The 19,130-nt window shown below is 33.2% G+C and overlaps 1 protein-coding gene across 4 annotated transcripts in view; it reads right to left on the minus strand.

Annotated features, from left to right (window-relative positions):
• The window catches only part of uex (metal transporter uex), a 48,896-nt gene that overhangs the window by 8,520 nt on the left and 21,246 nt on the right, over window positions 1-19,130 (minus strand). For all 4 annotated transcript variants that reach the window (XM_046618681.2, XM_046618683.2, XM_046618682.2 and 1 more), the window contains exons 2-6: window positions 5,091-5,382; window positions 4,739-4,876; window positions 4,084-4,239; window positions 3,242-3,430; window positions 2,873-3,046 (exon numbers count right to left, since the gene is read on the minus strand). In XM_046618681.2, the coding sequence (XP_046474637.1) occupies window positions 2,873-3,046; window positions 3,242-3,430; window positions 4,084-4,239; window positions 4,739-4,876; window positions 5,091-5,382 (949 nt within the window). The remainder of the gene's footprint in view (window positions 1-2,872; window positions 3,047-3,241; window positions 3,431-4,083; window positions 4,240-4,738; window positions 4,877-5,090; window positions 5,383-19,130) is intronic.

A 19,130-nucleotide genomic window follows, 5' to 3' on the forward strand; every position in this document is an offset into this window, starting at 1 on the left:
CCTTTCAAAGAAAAAAAAAAAAAAAATTGCTATACAAATGTTCGAGGGATATAATCGAAGGTAATCAACTTGAACGTTTTTAACCAGACTGTACATTTGATATCTTGTTAATTATTTTAAGACATCACAGATGCAATTTGGAGTAAATCGATAAAAACATTTTCTCAACTGTAATTCATTTCAATCAATAACTATTTATCAAACATTGGACAGAAAGTCGAGAATCAAGTTTTACGTTATAGTATGTCGAGTTAGACAGAAACTGCGACCGACTTTCTCAATCCCCAACTCTAATTTGTTATCATATCGGATCGATGAATCAATGAAAAATTATCAAGATCGGATCAGAATTCAGTAGGATCTGATTGCAAACACCAATGAAGCGATTATCGAAAGTTGACAGCTTCAGGGTCGTTAGATCTCTCTCAGTTTTCAATCAAACTTTCAAAATGTGGAACACTGATTTCAGCGATGATAAGTATTCACGTTTTCATCATTCGCTGCATCGTCAATTGCCGATACGCTTGAAAATATATAAGTTATTTCAGGTCGTGACAAGATAATAGTTTGGCGTTCGTCGGAATTACCCGTAGTTGCGACATTTCAGATGAGCACTAATTAGTTTTCATCACAATTTATATCGTCTGTGTCACGTAGAAGGTTGGGCTAATTAATTGATTGGCGGTATTATTGATTAAAAAATGTGACGTCAAAAAGACTACTTCTGCAATACTCGCTGATATCGATAAATACTATAGCCTTCTGAGATTTTTAATTGATTAATTAATAAGTCACATAATTCTGTGCGTTAAATATATGTACCTATATATATATAAATATGTATAATCCAAGCCGCGACTATCAGAGAGCGTGCAAAATTTTGTCACGAGTTTAATAGAATCCATGCTAATTTAGAACTTCACATACATGTTCAGCATTCTAAGTGCCAGAAATAGAACTTCTCTATGAGAAAAAAAATATATTTTTCATCTTAACATGACCGTGCGAATATAGACAAAACTTTGGGCGGGTATTTCTAATGTTATTTACATGAAGAAGATAATTTGCATATTACGCGGCGATACTTTGTAGTTTCAGATTCCGAGGGACCTTGACAGCTTTTAAATGCTCATTAATTATTTGAACTTGAAATTTTTATTAAATTGCACATACATTCGCAACTCTTGATTCGTTAGAAAGATGTATCGTTTTATTTTGTTTTTATTCGCCTATTGTAATTTGATTCTTAATAACAGAGGAATATTCTGAGTAGTATAGCATAAAATAATTGACAACTGGTAAATTATTTGTAAGTTATTACAAGCGTAAAATTTGAATGACTGATAGGAAAATAATCGTTTACAGATCAATGGAAAATTCCGATGAGATTTATACATTCGAAACGGATGGTTTACTTTTAAAAACGAAGTCTCGCATCTCAAAGAAAGCTGTAATTTGTCAGGGAAAGTGATAATTTTCTAAGAACTTCCTTCCAATAATTCAAAGTCTATCTCGACTAAGCATGTTTTCTAAAGTGAATTTGATGTAAGATAATAATTGCTGTATCTTACACCAAAAACTGGATAAATATAAGCTTAAACAGAGAAATATGCTTTCGAACGTTGTTCGGACCGTTTGCAAAATGATTATGGGATACATTCGAGTTGAGACTCAAGTTATAAAATCAACAAACAAGAACTGAAGGATAATTAAAATAAAGACCCTTATCCGAAGGTATTAAACCTGAATAAATAATCTAAATCGCAGAGCTCTTTGCTTTTAGTGAGCTTTCCCTGACAAACTTGTGTGACCTGGTTCTAGGAGATGAAGAGAGCCATATATCCACGATTCTAAATTTAAAGATTGCTTATTTGAGGTACCATCACACAAAATCTAGTTACCGAGATGATGTATAATTAGCCTCAACTTACATTTTAATCGCGAGAATAAAACGAAACAAATATGTTTGAAACAACGTGTGAAAGGGAGTTAAAAATACTTTATCGAATTGTGTGACATGACGACCTTGAATTTATGATTTAATAATTATGAGTCTCAAGCTTCAAGCAGGAATGCATAATTTTAGAGCCAACGAAACTGGATAACGAGTTACACAATTCATCCAATCCGTCGGAAATCAATTGACTTTGATTTTTGTCGCGAAGAATGACATGAATATGATCGATCCAATCCACCGACTAATAACAGCGGAACATGTATCGAGGATTGTGTTACGAAAGGCTTATCTAAGAGATATCTTCACCGAAGCCGCATGCAAAGACACAATACACCTTATATCACGATGCAATATCTTTCAATTGGAATAATTTGAGAGCCGCTGGTCGCTGATAAGCTCTTACTAGAAAATTTTACTCTTTCATTGAGACAATGTTGCAAATTAAAATACTGCGTATCTTTGCATACCTCAGGATTTTGCATCTTCTATTGCTTTGATGCAATTGTGAAATGTACTTCGAATGACAAATTTAAACTCTGACTCAACTTGAATATCGTTTGCGAATCTCCGCGAATTTTTCAAGCGTATCCATCAAGCTAAATGCCACGCAAACGACCGTCTGTTCTGTAATAAAGATCAAATGTGCGGCGGTCATTTGAGCTAATAACACCAGTGATGAATATGTCGCAAATAAGATCCAAAAATAGAAACTGGCCATCAGATGCAAAATTTGCCTAACCGACAAGAACCTATACTACGATAAACAGCTCAAAAAAGTATATTTCATACGCATCTCTACTTTAAATCTTAACGCTAATAGTAATATTATTCTTTCATTTTATTTTTTGATTTTCCCAAGTTTTTTTTTATCATGTATCTTCGCGGTAGGTTTATTGAAAAGTTGTTGATTCTTACCCTGACAAGCTCCTTCAGGCGTTCCCGGTTATAGACATTTCCAATTTCTTCACCGAGCAGGCAATCCAAGAACTTACTGATCGGATAACTCAGCGGAAAGGTCAGAATCATAGTGAATTTGGTGATGTAGATAGTTTTCGCACCTACGCAGAGACCGTGTCTGCTACAGACAGCCTAAGAGGAAAAAGGATAAGAAAAGTTAATCGATCACGTTACAAAACGTGTTAGATATACGTTGTGTCATGCGATATTTGGAAAAGAAATTAGATTATAAATAAAGAAAAGGAAAGAGAAGAAGTAATGCTAGGAAAGAGGAAATAGAGCGACTCATTTTTTTTTTTCTTTGTTTTGAAATAAATTGCCACTAACCTGGGGGGATATTTCACCACATATGACGATTGCCACAGTAGAGAAAATCACAGCAATGAGACCAGACGTTAAGTCGTCTAATAAAATTGTGAAAATTGAATTGACGAATACGTTAGCGAGAAGAATGGAACAAAGTAAATAATTTCCGTGTTCTCTGACCGGTTGAATAGCTCTGGCATATTTTTGTTCCTGTGAAGAAGTAAAATCTTTGTTACGCTATTAAACTTGAATCAGAATTCTTTTTATGAACAAAATATAGATGTTTTATAACCGATCGTGAAAATTCTAAGAGGGTAAAAGAACGTGAAAACTTTCTGTATTATAATTTCCAACGATTATGCGATCCAGGATAAAGAGTAATTGATGTGAAGTTACACATAATTTTCCTTAAAAAATATGTCCTTAATGCAGATTTAGAAGATTTTTCTCAAAAGTTTCAACGTAGTTGACACATAACTACATTATAACGGAGCAACCGGCTCCGGTTCATCAACTGATACATCAGCTTTGTTTCACGAGCAAAGTTCAAGTGTTAACACGGCTCAAGGTCTGCCAAATATGAAAAGCGTCGTGCACACTTCGTTGGTCTGTATCACGCGTACGCACAAGGTACGTATTCCAAATATTTCCATTACATAAGACGATACGGTAGACGAATCAAGCAGGAAAGATGAATGCTTACTTTCACTAACTTCAATCGAGCGTTTGTTTTCTACTAGTTTTTTATTTTAATCTATTCTAATACCCTCTGAAGTATATTCTTAGTTGCGCTTCAGACATTCGTATTACTACATCACCTGCGATTATCGTTACTATTTGAGTTAAAACGTAATTTGTCTTACCGTTTCTGTACCGGTGTTGCATAAAATTTTCAATTCCGTTCTGTCCATCGACATAAGACCCAAGTTCAGTCCAGAGAAGAGGGCCGAAGCAGACAAGCAGAATACGATTATACAAATACTGAGCCAGAGCGGTAACATTTTTTCGTAACTGTCAACCTGCAAGACAATTGAAACTAATTAAGGATGACGGTTAGTAAATTTATTTCAATTAATGTACGGTAGAAAAGAAACAATAAGAATCGTTGCTACTTGTAAGAAATAATAGAAGAATCTTTCGAGATACGAAATTTATAATATACGAGTATTAAACTCTGTAAAATTTTCTTTCCAAGTTCGGTTCTTCTGTAGATTCATTAAAAACAATCTTTATGTGAAAATAAATACATTAGCGGCGAATTGAAATTGCAAGCGGGTAAGTTTTAATAGAAATTCATCAAGACAGTGAGTCATAAGGTAAATTGCAAATTCGCCACAATGACGAACAATTGCTGAAACAATCATTTGGCGGTCTTTTCGCCGTGTTATTCTTGACGCATCATCGCTTTATCCGTCGTATTGTTGCGATTATTACTTTAATATAACGAGAAAAATTCCGGATACGTCTGTATTTTTTACAGTAAAAGAAGTAGAATTTCCGAGGAGTAGAGAAACTTACCATGTTCCAAGAATCACGACCCTGATGTTTAAAAATCCCTGCGTCACTTCTGTCTTTGACACAAATGTAAAAATGCATCGTTGGATTTGGGGGAAAATTAACATTTATCAATCCGGTGATATTTCCCAGCGCATATACCTGTAAATATATGAATAAGAAAAATCAAGAACTAGATACGATACTTTACTGTCAAGATTAACGCGAACGTTTGAAAGATTTTATCCAGCAACTATCAGGCGAATTTAATCAAACTAATTCTGTACAAATAATCAAAGATCAGCATTTTAGTGCCAATTCCGTACGATTTTGCTCGAACAACTTTGCTTAATTTTACAAGTTTAAAGATGCTCACCTGATATTCTGGTGTTTTTAACTCGTTGCAATTTTCGCCTCGATCAGCGGCGACATCGGTGAATCTAATCACTGTCTCGCTTGACAATCCGTCACCGAACAATCGAATAACAGCATTTGTATTGGCGTACAGTGTCGGCACATTGTCATCAGAGAAGAATGGCTCCTTGTCGGCTGATTCAATCCTGAGCCCCTCGATTCTGACCTCTGGTCCGAGTGAATCTATTTCCGCTGCACCTGGAGGTATGCTATCAACTTTTTTCCCATCCTGCCGCTTTGTTCGAGAGAGCGAGCTGCAACAATTTTTACAATGCTATATATTAATTCGTTTAATTTATTGTTTCTACAATTTTGACAGTCTGTCAAATTCAAGAAGCATTGCTTTTTGTATTATAATTTACTGTTGTAGCTTTTTGTCGGTTCGATGTTTCATTTCTACGAGTCGATTGCACAGAAATTTTTTAATCCACTCTACAGCTTGCGTAAGATTCTATCCTATAAATTACAATTAACATTATAACCGATAATGTTTAAAAATTAAAAATTTACGATCTAAAGGATGACCGACAATGAGAGTTAAAGTCGAAGAATTAGATCCATTCAATCGGAAAGTTGGAAAATAATTGATGCAAAATTTTTTTTTAAGTACGATACGAAATACCCTAATGTTTAATAATTATTAACTAAAGTATCGTGTGAAAAAATTTGAAATATAGTCGATCTTGTTCTACGCATTGAAACTAATATTCGATATTTGTCCATCTCTTCTAGTTACGGATCTACGCATGTGATCGTTTAAAAATAAATCCAAGAACAATTTAAGGTTTTTCTTTCTAACAGCGATTAATTTGCACGAGCAAATCGATCTGTTACAATGTTACATCGAGATGACTAAGTCGGTTGGTCAAATATAGAAACAAACTTCGTTTTTTCACCTTCTGCTGGATTACACATCTGCGTGGTTTTATAATTGTACTTCTATGGATATAAGCATTATTTGCTATCTTCATACATTGTACATATACAGGTATATTCTACACGCAGAACGTGCAGAGTTATTAAAAGATTATCTATAATTATCACGTTACATTGACACGCGAGAAATCACATCCAAGATAATGACTTTTATTTGTGGCACATTTATCGAACGGTTGGAAATAACGTTATTTCGATTCAACGATCGGCTGCATGCAAATGCTTCAAATATATTTTACACAATTATTCGCGAATCACTTAAAACTTTGAATATTTTTCCTGTATACATACGTAAAAATTTTTTTTTTTTTCCAAACAGGTTCAAAAGTTTCATTTAGGTATACAAAGACACCAGTTAAAATTTTAGATTTTAATATTAATATTTAGGGGTGGCTCATCGCACTTTTACTTTTTAACGAAGCGTTGTACAAAAAATCTAAAGACAAAGGTCTCTTGTCAAAATTTCGTAAAACAAACTGTGTCAAAGTTACAGCCTGTCAAAAGTTGAGTTACTTATAATTTGACCTTTTTTGAATGTTATAGCGTAACTACCGGTCTTATAAAAAATTGTACATGAGTTTTTTTTGTAAAGCATACACTGGACTTTAAATAGATGATAAATGATAATTCATTTTTGCAGCAATGAAAAAAAAAACTATCTTTTACCATTAATAAAAAAAAAAAAAAATAATAAAACGAGAAAAACAATTTCAGAGCAGATTTCTGCTAAAAATTTTTTTAAAGTGTACGATTTTTTCATTGTTGCAAAAATTAATTATCAGTTATTTAAAATTTTTTTTTTTTCTGAATCACCCTGATATATATACATATATACGTATACAAAACGTACGCGTACGGAATCGGTGATTTACGATATGTATATTCGTTCAACGAGGTTGTAAAATCTCTCATTTCATCAAGTATAAAGTATATTATACGTCTGTTTTACGATTACACATACATATGAAAAGTTTTCTCAAATTTGATGTAATTTTCAATATTCACAGCAAGATACGTATAACGTGTAATAAAAAACTTCTTATTGTTAATCGTGTAACACCTGGTGATTACTTTCTTACAATGAAAAACTGAGCAGATAATTGATTGTATATTTAAATGATTGTAAATGATCGTAAAGACTTGAAATTTCGCGTTCAATCGTAATTTCCTTCGATCGAAATGAAAACGTCAAGCGAGTTTATTTACGAATTTTCATTTCCATAAATTATTCCTGTTTGCCAAAGTACTACAAAGATTCGACTATCGTGTGACTCAGTTTCACATTGTATTCGAAAATCAATGACTAATTACTAAAAATAAAAATAACTTTAATAATAATAATGTTTAAAATGAGTTAGATGTTGGAGATAAATAAATTTGTCAAAATCGACCGGTATGTGATAACAAGAAAATTCTTTCTTCCCCGAAATTTGAATACGAGTTGAGGCCAAGGTTTTGATTTGACTTAGTATGTGTTTTCTTCTTTCTTTCCTTTTTCACTTCGTTTATCACAGCGTGGTATTGACACCTGAACGTCTGCCAAGTTTTCGATTTTAAAGTTTTAGACATCCAGGTCTTACCGTTCCTAATATATCAGAGCACCACGCTCTGCTCTTGCGAATATTTCGTACAATTTCTGAGCGGAGCATAGATTCGACCATCTTTCGCATTTTTACGTACCGAAGTTACGAATCTAGTCGCTAGATGGCACGGAGCGAAAAATTTCTCACTTTCCTTGTTTTATTCAAGCTCAAATATCACCATAACCTGTAATACATAATCGATGAGTAAATTTTAAGGATTGAATTTCCGCGCCTATGGGAAAAAGTTTGGAATCTCTCCGATAACCCGAGAGTTTTCCCATTTTGCAAACTTGGGCTATTTCTGAAGAAAATGTAAATATTATTACGTAAGCTGTTTAAGAGTTATAAGGCGTGTTGCGTATCAACCTAAAATATATAATTTTTGCTAGCTATAAAGCAAAGGTTTTTGAACTACATAGTATACACACATAAAATGTAATCAAGTTAAAATCGTCAATAGTCGCGTTCGAAGTTGGGTAGAAAATTATTTTAAAACTTTACGAAATTAGTTTTACTTCTTTTTTTTTTCATTTTTTTTTTTTTTTTTTTTTTTTTTGTTTTCCTTTGTTGTTTACTGCAAAGAGAAAGAAGACAAGCTTCGACAAATTCGATCTGACCAAACGATGTGTCAGTATAAAGTGAAACAGCTGGCTGCTAACAACGCGTCTTCATAGGAATTACGACGAGCCAACGACCTAAATATCGAGAGACGCACAAAATGAATGAAATGAGCAATTATAATTGTTGCGACAGACGAAGAAGATGAAAGCGGCAGTGAATGAACCCGGCTAACAGATAAACAAACATATATATACATATCAATTATGCCTAGTCGCTGAGAGGCGGTGAAAATAATTAATCGTTGACAAAAATTATTGTTTTGACGAAATCAATTTCCGCTGTGACATCGAACGATTGTATATTTACTCATATACATGATTACGAATATTTCCTCATTTTTTTTTTAAATATACTATCAAAATTTTCTCACAAACATGCAATGCGCATGCGCTAAAATTCGAGATCAGTTGTTTCTCAGGGCGACCAACCTTCATAAATTCCCTAAAAGTTCAAAGTAATCTCACAGCTGTCAGTGATAACTGTTAAAATTTTTTAGGTTACGTTCATGACGGTTGGTAGCCCTGGCAAATAATTTATTTCGAATCGTAGTGCATGCGCATTGAATTGTAGCACCCGACGGACTATTCGACCGTTAAATAACCACTTTGTACGTGAATTAATTAAGAAACAATTCCCGCATCCAATGACAATTTCTTTTATACATCAATGAATCGACTTAACTTGGACAAACCTGCAGATAGACAAATATTTAAGCGTATATTTTGTTGAAAACTTTACTACACATGTCAAAATTTTGTCAGGGCTTACAATTAATTTCAGAAAACAACATTACGCGTATTCTCAAAGTGTTGGAGCAAAACTGTTACAGCCACAATTCCCGAATACCGTCAACTTTACTACATTACGAATTTTACTACAACTCGTCGGTTTTTGCTTGAGCAAACAAACGCTGTGTCAAAATATTAGGTCAAGTATTTATTTCGAATATATGTATATTTATACGCGTGTGAAAATAATGTATTTAAGGATCCGGAACTTCCGGTTAAAAATGGGATAGAAATTCGCTATTCAAGTATGATGTACCGTTTAGAAACTGGAGGTAAGTCCGCGACAAGTTTTGCCTCGAGTAATTTTCCGAGACTTGGCAAAATTTCAGATTCCGGATACCGCATGCGTACTCCTATAATAACAGGGGATCAGGTGAAATACGCGACACGAAAAATCGAATTCGAAATCCGAAGAATCGTGTTCTGAAAATTTGTGAATTATACGTCAACTGACTTAAAGAATATCAGGAAAATTTTCACGAATCATTCGATGTGAAAGAACGGTGTCATTTGTAATAAAAAAAAAAAAAAAAAATATCATCGCAACGTTGAACCAAACGTTTACGAAATCTTTGTCGAAGAAACAGATTTTACGATTTAGAAAAAAAAAAAAAAACAACTATAAACCGAAACGAAGCAATCTCACCTGGTGATAAAAAGAGTTCGCCAGGTGAGAAATAATAAAATTAAATATTGAAAAATAATGAAACTTGGTTACATAATATTATACACTCCAGTATCGGTAAATAATTAAAGATCGCTTGATTCACGTACGATAAAAGTACAACATATGTACATAATATTACGCCTACATAATTCTTTTTTTTTTTTTTTTCTTCCCGCCCGTAATTCCTAATACAGTGACTTTTTACTCATGTTCTGTTATTTTTGTTCAAAATAAAAAAAAAAGAATAAATAAGGCTAGGCGACGTTGTTTTTTTTACCAATTTAGCTACGTAAAAATTGGTGTAGTGTTGCATTTTTGGGAAAATGTTCATATATATATATATATATATATATACAACGTACGTTATACATGTATATTCACCGACAATAAACGCGAACGGAACTTTTCGTCGCTGCCAAATAAAGTATGTATTTATAGAATGAAAGCACGTTTGAAGTGCTTTAGAATGAGAGCAAAACTCAAGTCTCGAATCTATATATCCCGCCGAATATTGCTGAAGCGGTTGGTTCGATATTCGGTATCATTTTTGCATTTCAATTCGCACGTGTACTGAGAAGAAATTCATTTGTTACACCTTATACCTTTCAAAATTCAAGTAAAATTGTTATCGTTGCAGTTAGGACGGTTTAAATGCTGTTGAAATTGAAGGAAATTTTGGCAAAAGTTACTATTTAGTGTAATTATAATTGTCATTGTTACATTCGTCGGGTTACCGATACGTTGAACTTGTTTGTTTGATGTTCGAAAAAAAAATAATTTTTTTTTTTCATCTAAATAAGACCTCACATCAAATTATTGCAGTAGTTAGGAATCTAAAAGAATAGTACCTAACTAATTCTGTATTCACTGGTTACATTTGAAAAAACTAATCGTACAAATTTTCTGCCTGGAACTGTTTCAAAATTTATGGTTCTGGTAAAAAAAAAAAAAAAAATGGAAATAGTTAAGGACCGTGTTTGTAATTTTACAAAACTAAAAATTTCTCTCGGTGCAGACAGAGGCTGAAAATCAGTATTTTTCCGCACCGCAAAACAAGTCAAAGTATATAACCATGGAGGATCAATGAAAATCAATTATCAAACAACAAGCTAAATAAAGGACAATTGACGTCACGTGGTGCGGACGCTAATTAATGTTATATGACTCGAAAGAAGTGAAAACCGTGAATCATCACTCGTCGTAAATTGTGTAACCTTGAGCCTTCAAATTCTAGCAATTTTCGGCTACTGTAATTAAATATTAATAAAACGGTACGTTATGCCGATATAAAAATCATCTCTGCAATTGTACGAAATTTGTAAAAATTACGAAAATCCATAAACCGATTGTAAGCCCGTAATAATCAAATAATGTGGACTTGAGAGCTATTGTGAATCTATTGTATTTCATATTTGTCAATTAAAACATCCAATTATTTGGTTTTACGTAGTCTAAGTTTGATGCATTGAACAGGGTTGAGTAATTATTTATTCATTTCGAATAAACGCGTTTATCTGATTATCGTAGAATCATTTTCCCCTCTCATATTGCCAAGTTTATCGATATCTTGAACAAGTGTTTCTGAATTTCTAGTTTGCATTTTGTTTGTAAAAAATAAGAAACGATACAAAAGTTACTCAAAGATCTACGCGTGTATTGACATTTGCAAAACCGGAAACTCGTGGGTTATATTTTGTTTTTTAATACAGTAGCACACTTTTCAAAACCAATGTGCCGCGCATTGCATGCGTATAATAAAGTATTTCTTGCGAAACTTGCCACGTTTTCAAGACCCTGAACAACAGGAGAATGTAAGTTTGTCAAAACATCCGAATCGCAAAAGAACCGAGGATTGTATAAATTTTTGATCAATCGTAATGTCACGCGAAGAAGATAAAACGATCGATCAAACAATTCGTTATTAGAACCAAATTGTCCAGCTTCGCGATGAAAAATACATCTCTTTCAGAGAATTAAATCTAGGAAATTATTCCTTCTCCGACCTATTTTCATTCTGTATATTTCAACTAAAATAACTGATTTTTTTAAACAATTTTCATAATTTTTCCACGGCAGTGAACGCCGAATGTTTTTCAAATTCACGGCTTTGCAACAATTGGTGTTTAGCTTTACGTACACTTTTTTGCATAACGTTTGAGACTGTTCTGGAAACACAAATATTTTTTCTCGCGCAAAAAAAATTAATGTTAAATAACCCAAAAAATTAGAAATGAGAACAAAATTACACTGAGAACTTTGGTTTTCGAAACGAAAGTTTCACTCGTTAGATTGAATATAAGATTTCATCACGTCGCAAAATTCAAGTCGAGTGAAAAATTATCAGTAAAAAGAATTTGAGAATGACTTTCAAGGAGTTGGCTTTATCAGAATAAACCGTATATTTTGTTTAAAATGGTTTACTAAATTTCGAAAAGTCGCGAAGGTACGAATCAGCCATTTTTCCTGCTTAGAAAAAATGTTTATGCGTCGTTACAATAACCTTACTAACTTCATTCTCACTCCTCTCCGATGTTTACACGTATTTCTCTTTTTTCAGGATCGAAAACTTGGAAAAGTTCGTTAACATTCGATCATAAATACTACATTGTGAAGAAAAAAAAAAAAACGATCTCAATTTCAATCATTTCGATCTTCATTTTTGATTTCAACGCGTTTTTCATCATTTATCGATAACATCATGGAATTCCAATAAATTCTTCGTTAATTAACACCCGTCCGTAAGATTCACAGCTCGAACTCGTTTTTTGCGGAAAATAAAATCAGTCTTCATTAAAACACTTAAATATTGCATGAAACTCATTTTTCCAAACACCTGCAATGCTTGTAAAAATACCAAGCGACGTTCAAAAAAAAAAAAAAAAAAAAAAAACCAACTGTCTAAAAATTCGCCCACGCGTCTCCACGCATCATCTCCAAATAACATCTCACGATGATATTATATTTGTCCATTGTACGCGAAAATCTCCCTTGTGATTCACCCATCGTGAAAATCCGATTTTCGGTATCAAGGCTAAAGAGAAAATTCCTAAACCTTAAGCCTACTGTATATATATATATATATATATGTTCTTGTACAGCGATTCATGGTGACTGCGTTTCACATAATATACTTTTATACATATGTACATATGTACACGTATTTTCTGCACACCCACGCAATCACCGAAACCTTACTTTTTACCCGGTTTTGATATCGATTCGGGGTGGACTGAGAGTCGCATCTACCAGTTTCAATCCGAACTTTTCTACTACGTCCCGGGAATCGTGCATATATAGCCATATATACATATATATATATATATATATGAGGCGTTCTCCACCAACTCAGTGACTTTTTGTTCATCCTCTCGGATCTGTTCCATAATTGATAATATGTCAAGTACTACTTGAAGGTACTCTCTGTGAATTTTTTTTCTAGATTTTCTAATTTACTCGTTTCGGATATGTTTTTTTTTTTATTTATTTATTTTTTTTTCGAACCGTTATAATATCGCGGAAGATCAAGGTCGGGAAAAATTTTTGACATCTTTTTCCATGAACAGTTTAATGCAATATATGTTACATTTTTGATGGCGTGAAAAAGGCGATTTTCAACGAAAAAAAAAAAAATAAAAAAAACTTTATATTTGGCAGTGTGTTGGAAACGTATAAAAAAAAAATTGGCAATATTCGATTCCTTTCGTCCGTGAACTATTTAACGCGATATATGTTAAATTTTTGATTCCATGCCAGTGTAACACGTATCGCGTTAAATTGTTCATGGAAAAAATGAACGAGGATGTATCTTGATTCACCTTTTTCGGAAAAATATATTTTCTTCACGTCAAGAATGTCGAGTTCCGCGATGCCAGTTGTTTCATACGTTCCCAATACATACACCGCGAAATATCCCGCGAAAATTTATAGCAAAATCAAAAGGTGTCGCGTTAGAATTAAAGAGAAAAAAAAAATGTCTTTTTCTTTTTACTTAAAATTGGGTTTTTGATGCCATCAAAAATATAACGTATATCGCATCTGATACTTGATGAAAAAAACGCAACTTGTTTATGTTACATTTTTTCTCTCTCTCTCTCTCTTTGTTTTCCTTCTCTCCGCTGTTTCGAACGTTAATTTTCGAGTGAAAAATTATATTCCATGTAATTAACTCAAATTCGCGTACTAATAAACTATCATATTCTATATAGTACAAAACATTTTATCCGTCAGTATTTTCTCACGGGCAGATATACTATTTTTTGTTTATCTCACCGATTTCAAATCGAAGATAAAAAGGCTGTGGGGTATTTTTTTTTTTTTGTTTTTTTTTTCTAACTTGACTCAGAACGACGAATATTGTAAAATAATCTGTGCCGGATTTACGTGAAAATTAATTTACGATATTATTTCTTTATTTCTAATGTCAAATACAAAACAATTTGGCCCCTGACCCAAAATTTTTCGTATCCCAGAATCGATGTTTTTTTTTTTTTTTTATAAAACATTCGTTAAGATGAAAAATTTATATAAATACATCCAAACAGCGTAATAAACTCTAGACTAAATTATTGATACGCGTGATTTGACGTGAAAAAAAAAATTGCGTTGTTAGACTTTGACTTATTCTACGTAACAAACCGCGAATAAATATATAAAATAAAAATATTAATAAGGAATAAGGAAGGCTCTTTCATTGAATTCCGCAATTTATCGTCTTCTCAAAAGCATGACGAGGATGAGAATTCCACACCGTGACCTTAAAACGTACAACGAAGCCTCAACCTCGACCTTCGCAACGGCGCTGAGATGAAGATCGTACGGAAAGGTGAAAGGGCAACTGGGTTAAGGCTGTATTAAAAGCAGCCCTTGACCAAACCACGGCCGATGAAAGGGTGCGGAGGGGTTGCTGAATCGAAACGGTGCCCAGGAAAGGCCGGCACACCCTCGGCGATATTCAAATTACAACTATCGATCTGCGAATCATATCCGCCCAAACGCGTACGGGACATTCCAAGCCAAATCGGCAGACCGTTGTCAATGAATTTCTTATTTTGTATCGTCAAGGATTTTTTCTGTGTAAGAAGGACCGTTGAAAACTTGTCGAAAGATATTTAAATTTTTTTTTTTCTTTTTTTCCACTCGTCATTTATACCCCGACGAATTTTTAAACCCATCTCGAAAAACACTGGAATTGACTTTTTTTACGAATCAACAGAAAAAAAAAAAAAAAAAAGAAGAAGAAACAAAGTTTGTTAAAATCTACGTTTTCGAAATAAATACTATTTCACGCAAGATTGAGAGTCGACGGACGGTTTTTTCGTGTATTTTTAATTGTTATTTACTGTTTTATGCCTGTTTCGATTCTATTCACAGTATAATAAATATCGCATCTCCGATTTGTTTGACCGATTTTTTTTTCAAATTTTGGAATACACCGGGCAGCGTGTCAACTACAAACAAAAAAAAGTATTGCAAACAAAATATTGTAAAAAATCGTAAGTGTGTCTTGAGATTAGGGAAAGAATTTTGAAAAATCAGTTACAAATTCAGAGACGCGATATGTTTGTTGGAATAAATTTCGAACAGGTATGTATGAAAATAGAAGACACGATTCAAAGAATAGAAAGAGAAAACAACGTCTTTTTGTACTCTCAATCTTGCGTGAAAATATTTTATTTCGAAAACTGAATGTTTTTTCTTGCTTCAGAAGAATGAATTATAGTGTCCTTGTGATGGATTTAAAAAATTTGTAGAGTAATGCAGTGATAAAAAAAAAAAAAAAATCTGGTACAGTGACTTTGTCGAAAATACTATTCCGAATAAAATGATCCGTCTAAGAGTGAAATCGAACAGATCGACCAGATTTCCAATAGTTTCGAAGTGATTAAAAGTCGAGCATCGAAACTTTCCTTTACACTTCCAATATTTTGTATTTATTAAATTTTTCGAACAGATCTTTGCAGCTTACGAATATAATAATTCTACAAATACCGGAAGTACTATTTATTTGGTAATAAAATGAATCAAAGGTATAAATATTCGGCCAACCAATTTTCCCAATTCACAACTCGTGCTTTAACATCTCATTTATTCCCGATGACAGGAATTCGATTTATCACGCGACGTTAAAACCGCGTCAAACAACTGATAACCATATATCTATGAACTTCGTTTCGAGAGGTCACGGAAATTTTTTTCATCACCAATATAAATAAATAATGCATAAGAAGTGAGAGAAGGGCCAAAAAAAAAAAAAAAAAAAAAACACCTCAAAAGAAACTGATTTTTTGGTTGACGATTACGAGGAAAATGAAATTTCAGCAAGAATTAGCAACGAAAATTTATTCACTTTACGTTGAATCTTTCTTTCATGTTCTAAATATGTTCGCGTTTCTTTTTTCCTCTCGCTGAATGAAGCGATTCGTCTGCCCGCTGATCTTCGTGGTCCGATGTTTCAAATTATACAGCATACACGTTGTGCGTGTCTATTGTTCTATTTTTTTTTTTTTAATTTTCTTCTTTTTTTTCATCACAGATACAGACCGGAAGCGTGTAAAGGTCTTTGTTATCGCGATCTTATCGTCAACATATGTACGCATAGCAGCGCGGTAATTCTACTGCGGTGAATGACGCGGTCTAATAACCGGTCGCATCCGGTAGCGAACACATCGTGACGAATAATAGATCTCAATAGTTAACTGTTATTTATTAAAATCTATTTTTTTTTATCACTCAGATAAAAATTATATTAAGGTCGCGTAATACTCCTACTGTTACCGACCGAGCAGACTCGCCCATTTTCATACCGTGCTGAGTAAACAAACGAACGAAAAACGGGCGATGCATCGTCGAAATTTAAACTCTTTCCGTTCGTTTGTTTAGTTGATATAAAAAGAAAAAGTGTCAGTTTGCTCGGTCGGTAAGGGTAGGAGCGCTACGCGACCTTAATCAATAGAATTTCTGGACACATGTTTTTGAAGCATACATTTTTTCCTAACAAATAATATCACACTGCGGCGTATAATTATGTGAGGTGGAAAATTTAACAGTTTCCGGAATTGAAAAATGACAACGATGTCCATTCTTAAACAACGTGTATCTTTATTCTTTGAAGATAAAGAATGAAAGAAAGAAAAAAAAAACTAAAAGTGCAGAGCAGAATGCGTTCGGTTACTGTACGAATTATTTCACATACTTTTTATATCTTCCGTCGCTATTTTCTTAGTGAAGACAAAGAATCGATTAACCAAAAATTCATGAAAGAAGGAAATATGTTATGCAAAAAATAGTATCGAGGTTAATTAATCGTGCCTGACAGAATTTTTCACGTTTCATTTTATTGTTTCATTAATCATCATTACGACAATAAAAATTATTAATTCGATATTGCTTTACGATACAGGATCAAGAAATCCTTTAGTAAAAAATATTCCGACCTTATTTTTGATTAAAGGAGACAAAATTTTGTAGAAAAAAAAAAAAACAAAATAAGAATAAAATCTTCAACAACTCTGAATAAATTTTGCAACTCTTGCCTATCGTTCGAAAGATGTTGTATTCGTCAAGACTTGCGTCTACGTAAATTCATCAATTCCATCTTTGAACCGCGAGTTTCGTAACTGTTTTTAGTACCTGAGCTTAATTTTAAACAAAACGAAAGTGGGAATACGTCCGATAAAGCGATTTTTGAAAACCAATTGTTTGTTTCTCAGTATAAACGATACGAATATCTTGTGCCGAGATTTAACACGTGGAATAATGTTTTGTCTTCACAAACTATGTAGCGAAGAAACGAGTTGCTGAACGATCCACGGATGAACTAAAATAACCAAAGTATAATCTGCAGCGTTTGATTCGATCTGATCTAATTTTTAACAACAGCTGCTTTTGATTCGTCTTCGAATGTGTTTTATGCATACATACATATATAATATATGTATTAAATTTTTCTCAGTGCAAAATAATGATATCGACGCATTTACACGCAGGTATAATAAACATTGGCAATAATGATCCTATGTTTTGCCACTAAAATATATCCGTTCTTTTTTCCGTCGTTATTGTTGTAGCATAAAAAAAAAAAAAAAGAAAAAAGGAAAAAAGAAAATAAAAAAAATCCCCCGTCGAGCAGTGTAAGGAGACAATAAACGAACGGCAACGCCGCAGGACGTAGATCGAATTTAACCAATACTCTGACAAACCCCCTGAACGTGTGTCATAGATACAGTATTGTATATGGGAAATTCCATGCGAATTCGACCAACATCTGAACCTGATCATTTCTGTTTTCTTTTAAAAAATTTTCTGCAATTCTCCCAACTCCAAAGCAGAACCCTGAATTTTCACAGATTTTTCATTCAACTACTCGATTGTTTGTAAACAATAATAATATTTTAATATTTTATTGTTTGTAAATATTTAAAGTCATTTTGAGAAGGTTCTTTTTGAAAATTGTTATGAAAACCAAAAAATGCTCAGAAACTCTACTTTTTATTGCAAATATTACGAGAACGAGGCCGTTGTGGGCCGATTTTTTGTTTTTTTTTTCGAACGTGCTGAAAATGCCCGAAAAATCCTCGAAACTTCAATTTTTTACCTGCAATTGAAACATTTTTAGGTACCGGTACCACAAAAGAGTCATCTTCGTTTAATTGCTTGGCAGATTCAACTTTTATTTCGTCAACTTCATACTGAAACCGGTCTAGAAATGATTTAACAAAGTGAAATATAGAAGTTTTGAGAATATCTAGAGGATTTTTAGACAGTTTAAACAATGTTTTAGTTGATCAAAAAAAAAAAAAAAGACTAAAGTGCTGATACAAAATAGAAACAAAAATAGGCTCGTCATCGGCCCTATTTTGAAACGTTTGTAAAAGAAACTACAGTTTTTGAAAATTTAAAAAAAAAAAAAACGATCTCTTGCAAAATGACACTAAATGTTTATAAACAGCTAACTAAACGAGTAAAAAATGTGAAAAAAAATTCGGTCCACCGTTTCTAAGCTTGGGACAATTGCAGAAAAAAAATTTTCAACAAAATGAAGAATGTTCCGTATGGAATTTCCCATATATAAGCCGTGCCCAAGCATGGTGTTGATCTCGCGTGTAATTCCCGGTCTTGTTTAGCCTTCCGTCCACCCTTGGTGAGTAGATAACGGCGTAAACTCGTAACGATCTCCGTGGTAAATTACTCCAATAAAGTGTTGACGCTACGGCACAGCGAATTAATCAACAGCGATAAACATTCTTTCTTCCTTTCTTACTTTTTTTTTTGGTCAACCTAGATTCGGCTAAAATAAAGTGACGGCGTAATACGGTGGATTTTTATTTCACTTTTTTTTTTTGTTTTTCAAAACATTTTCCCAATTTTTTCCCAATTACGGACGCATCGCTTCTATATTCCACTCAAAA

The sequence above is a fragment of the Neodiprion pinetum genome, chromosome 3 (genome assembly GCF_021155775.2).
Source record: "Neodiprion pinetum isolate iyNeoPine1 chromosome 3, iyNeoPine1.2, whole genome shotgun sequence".
Classification (NCBI taxonomy): Eukaryota; Metazoa; Arthropoda; class Insecta; order Hymenoptera; family Diprionidae; genus Neodiprion; species Neodiprion pinetum.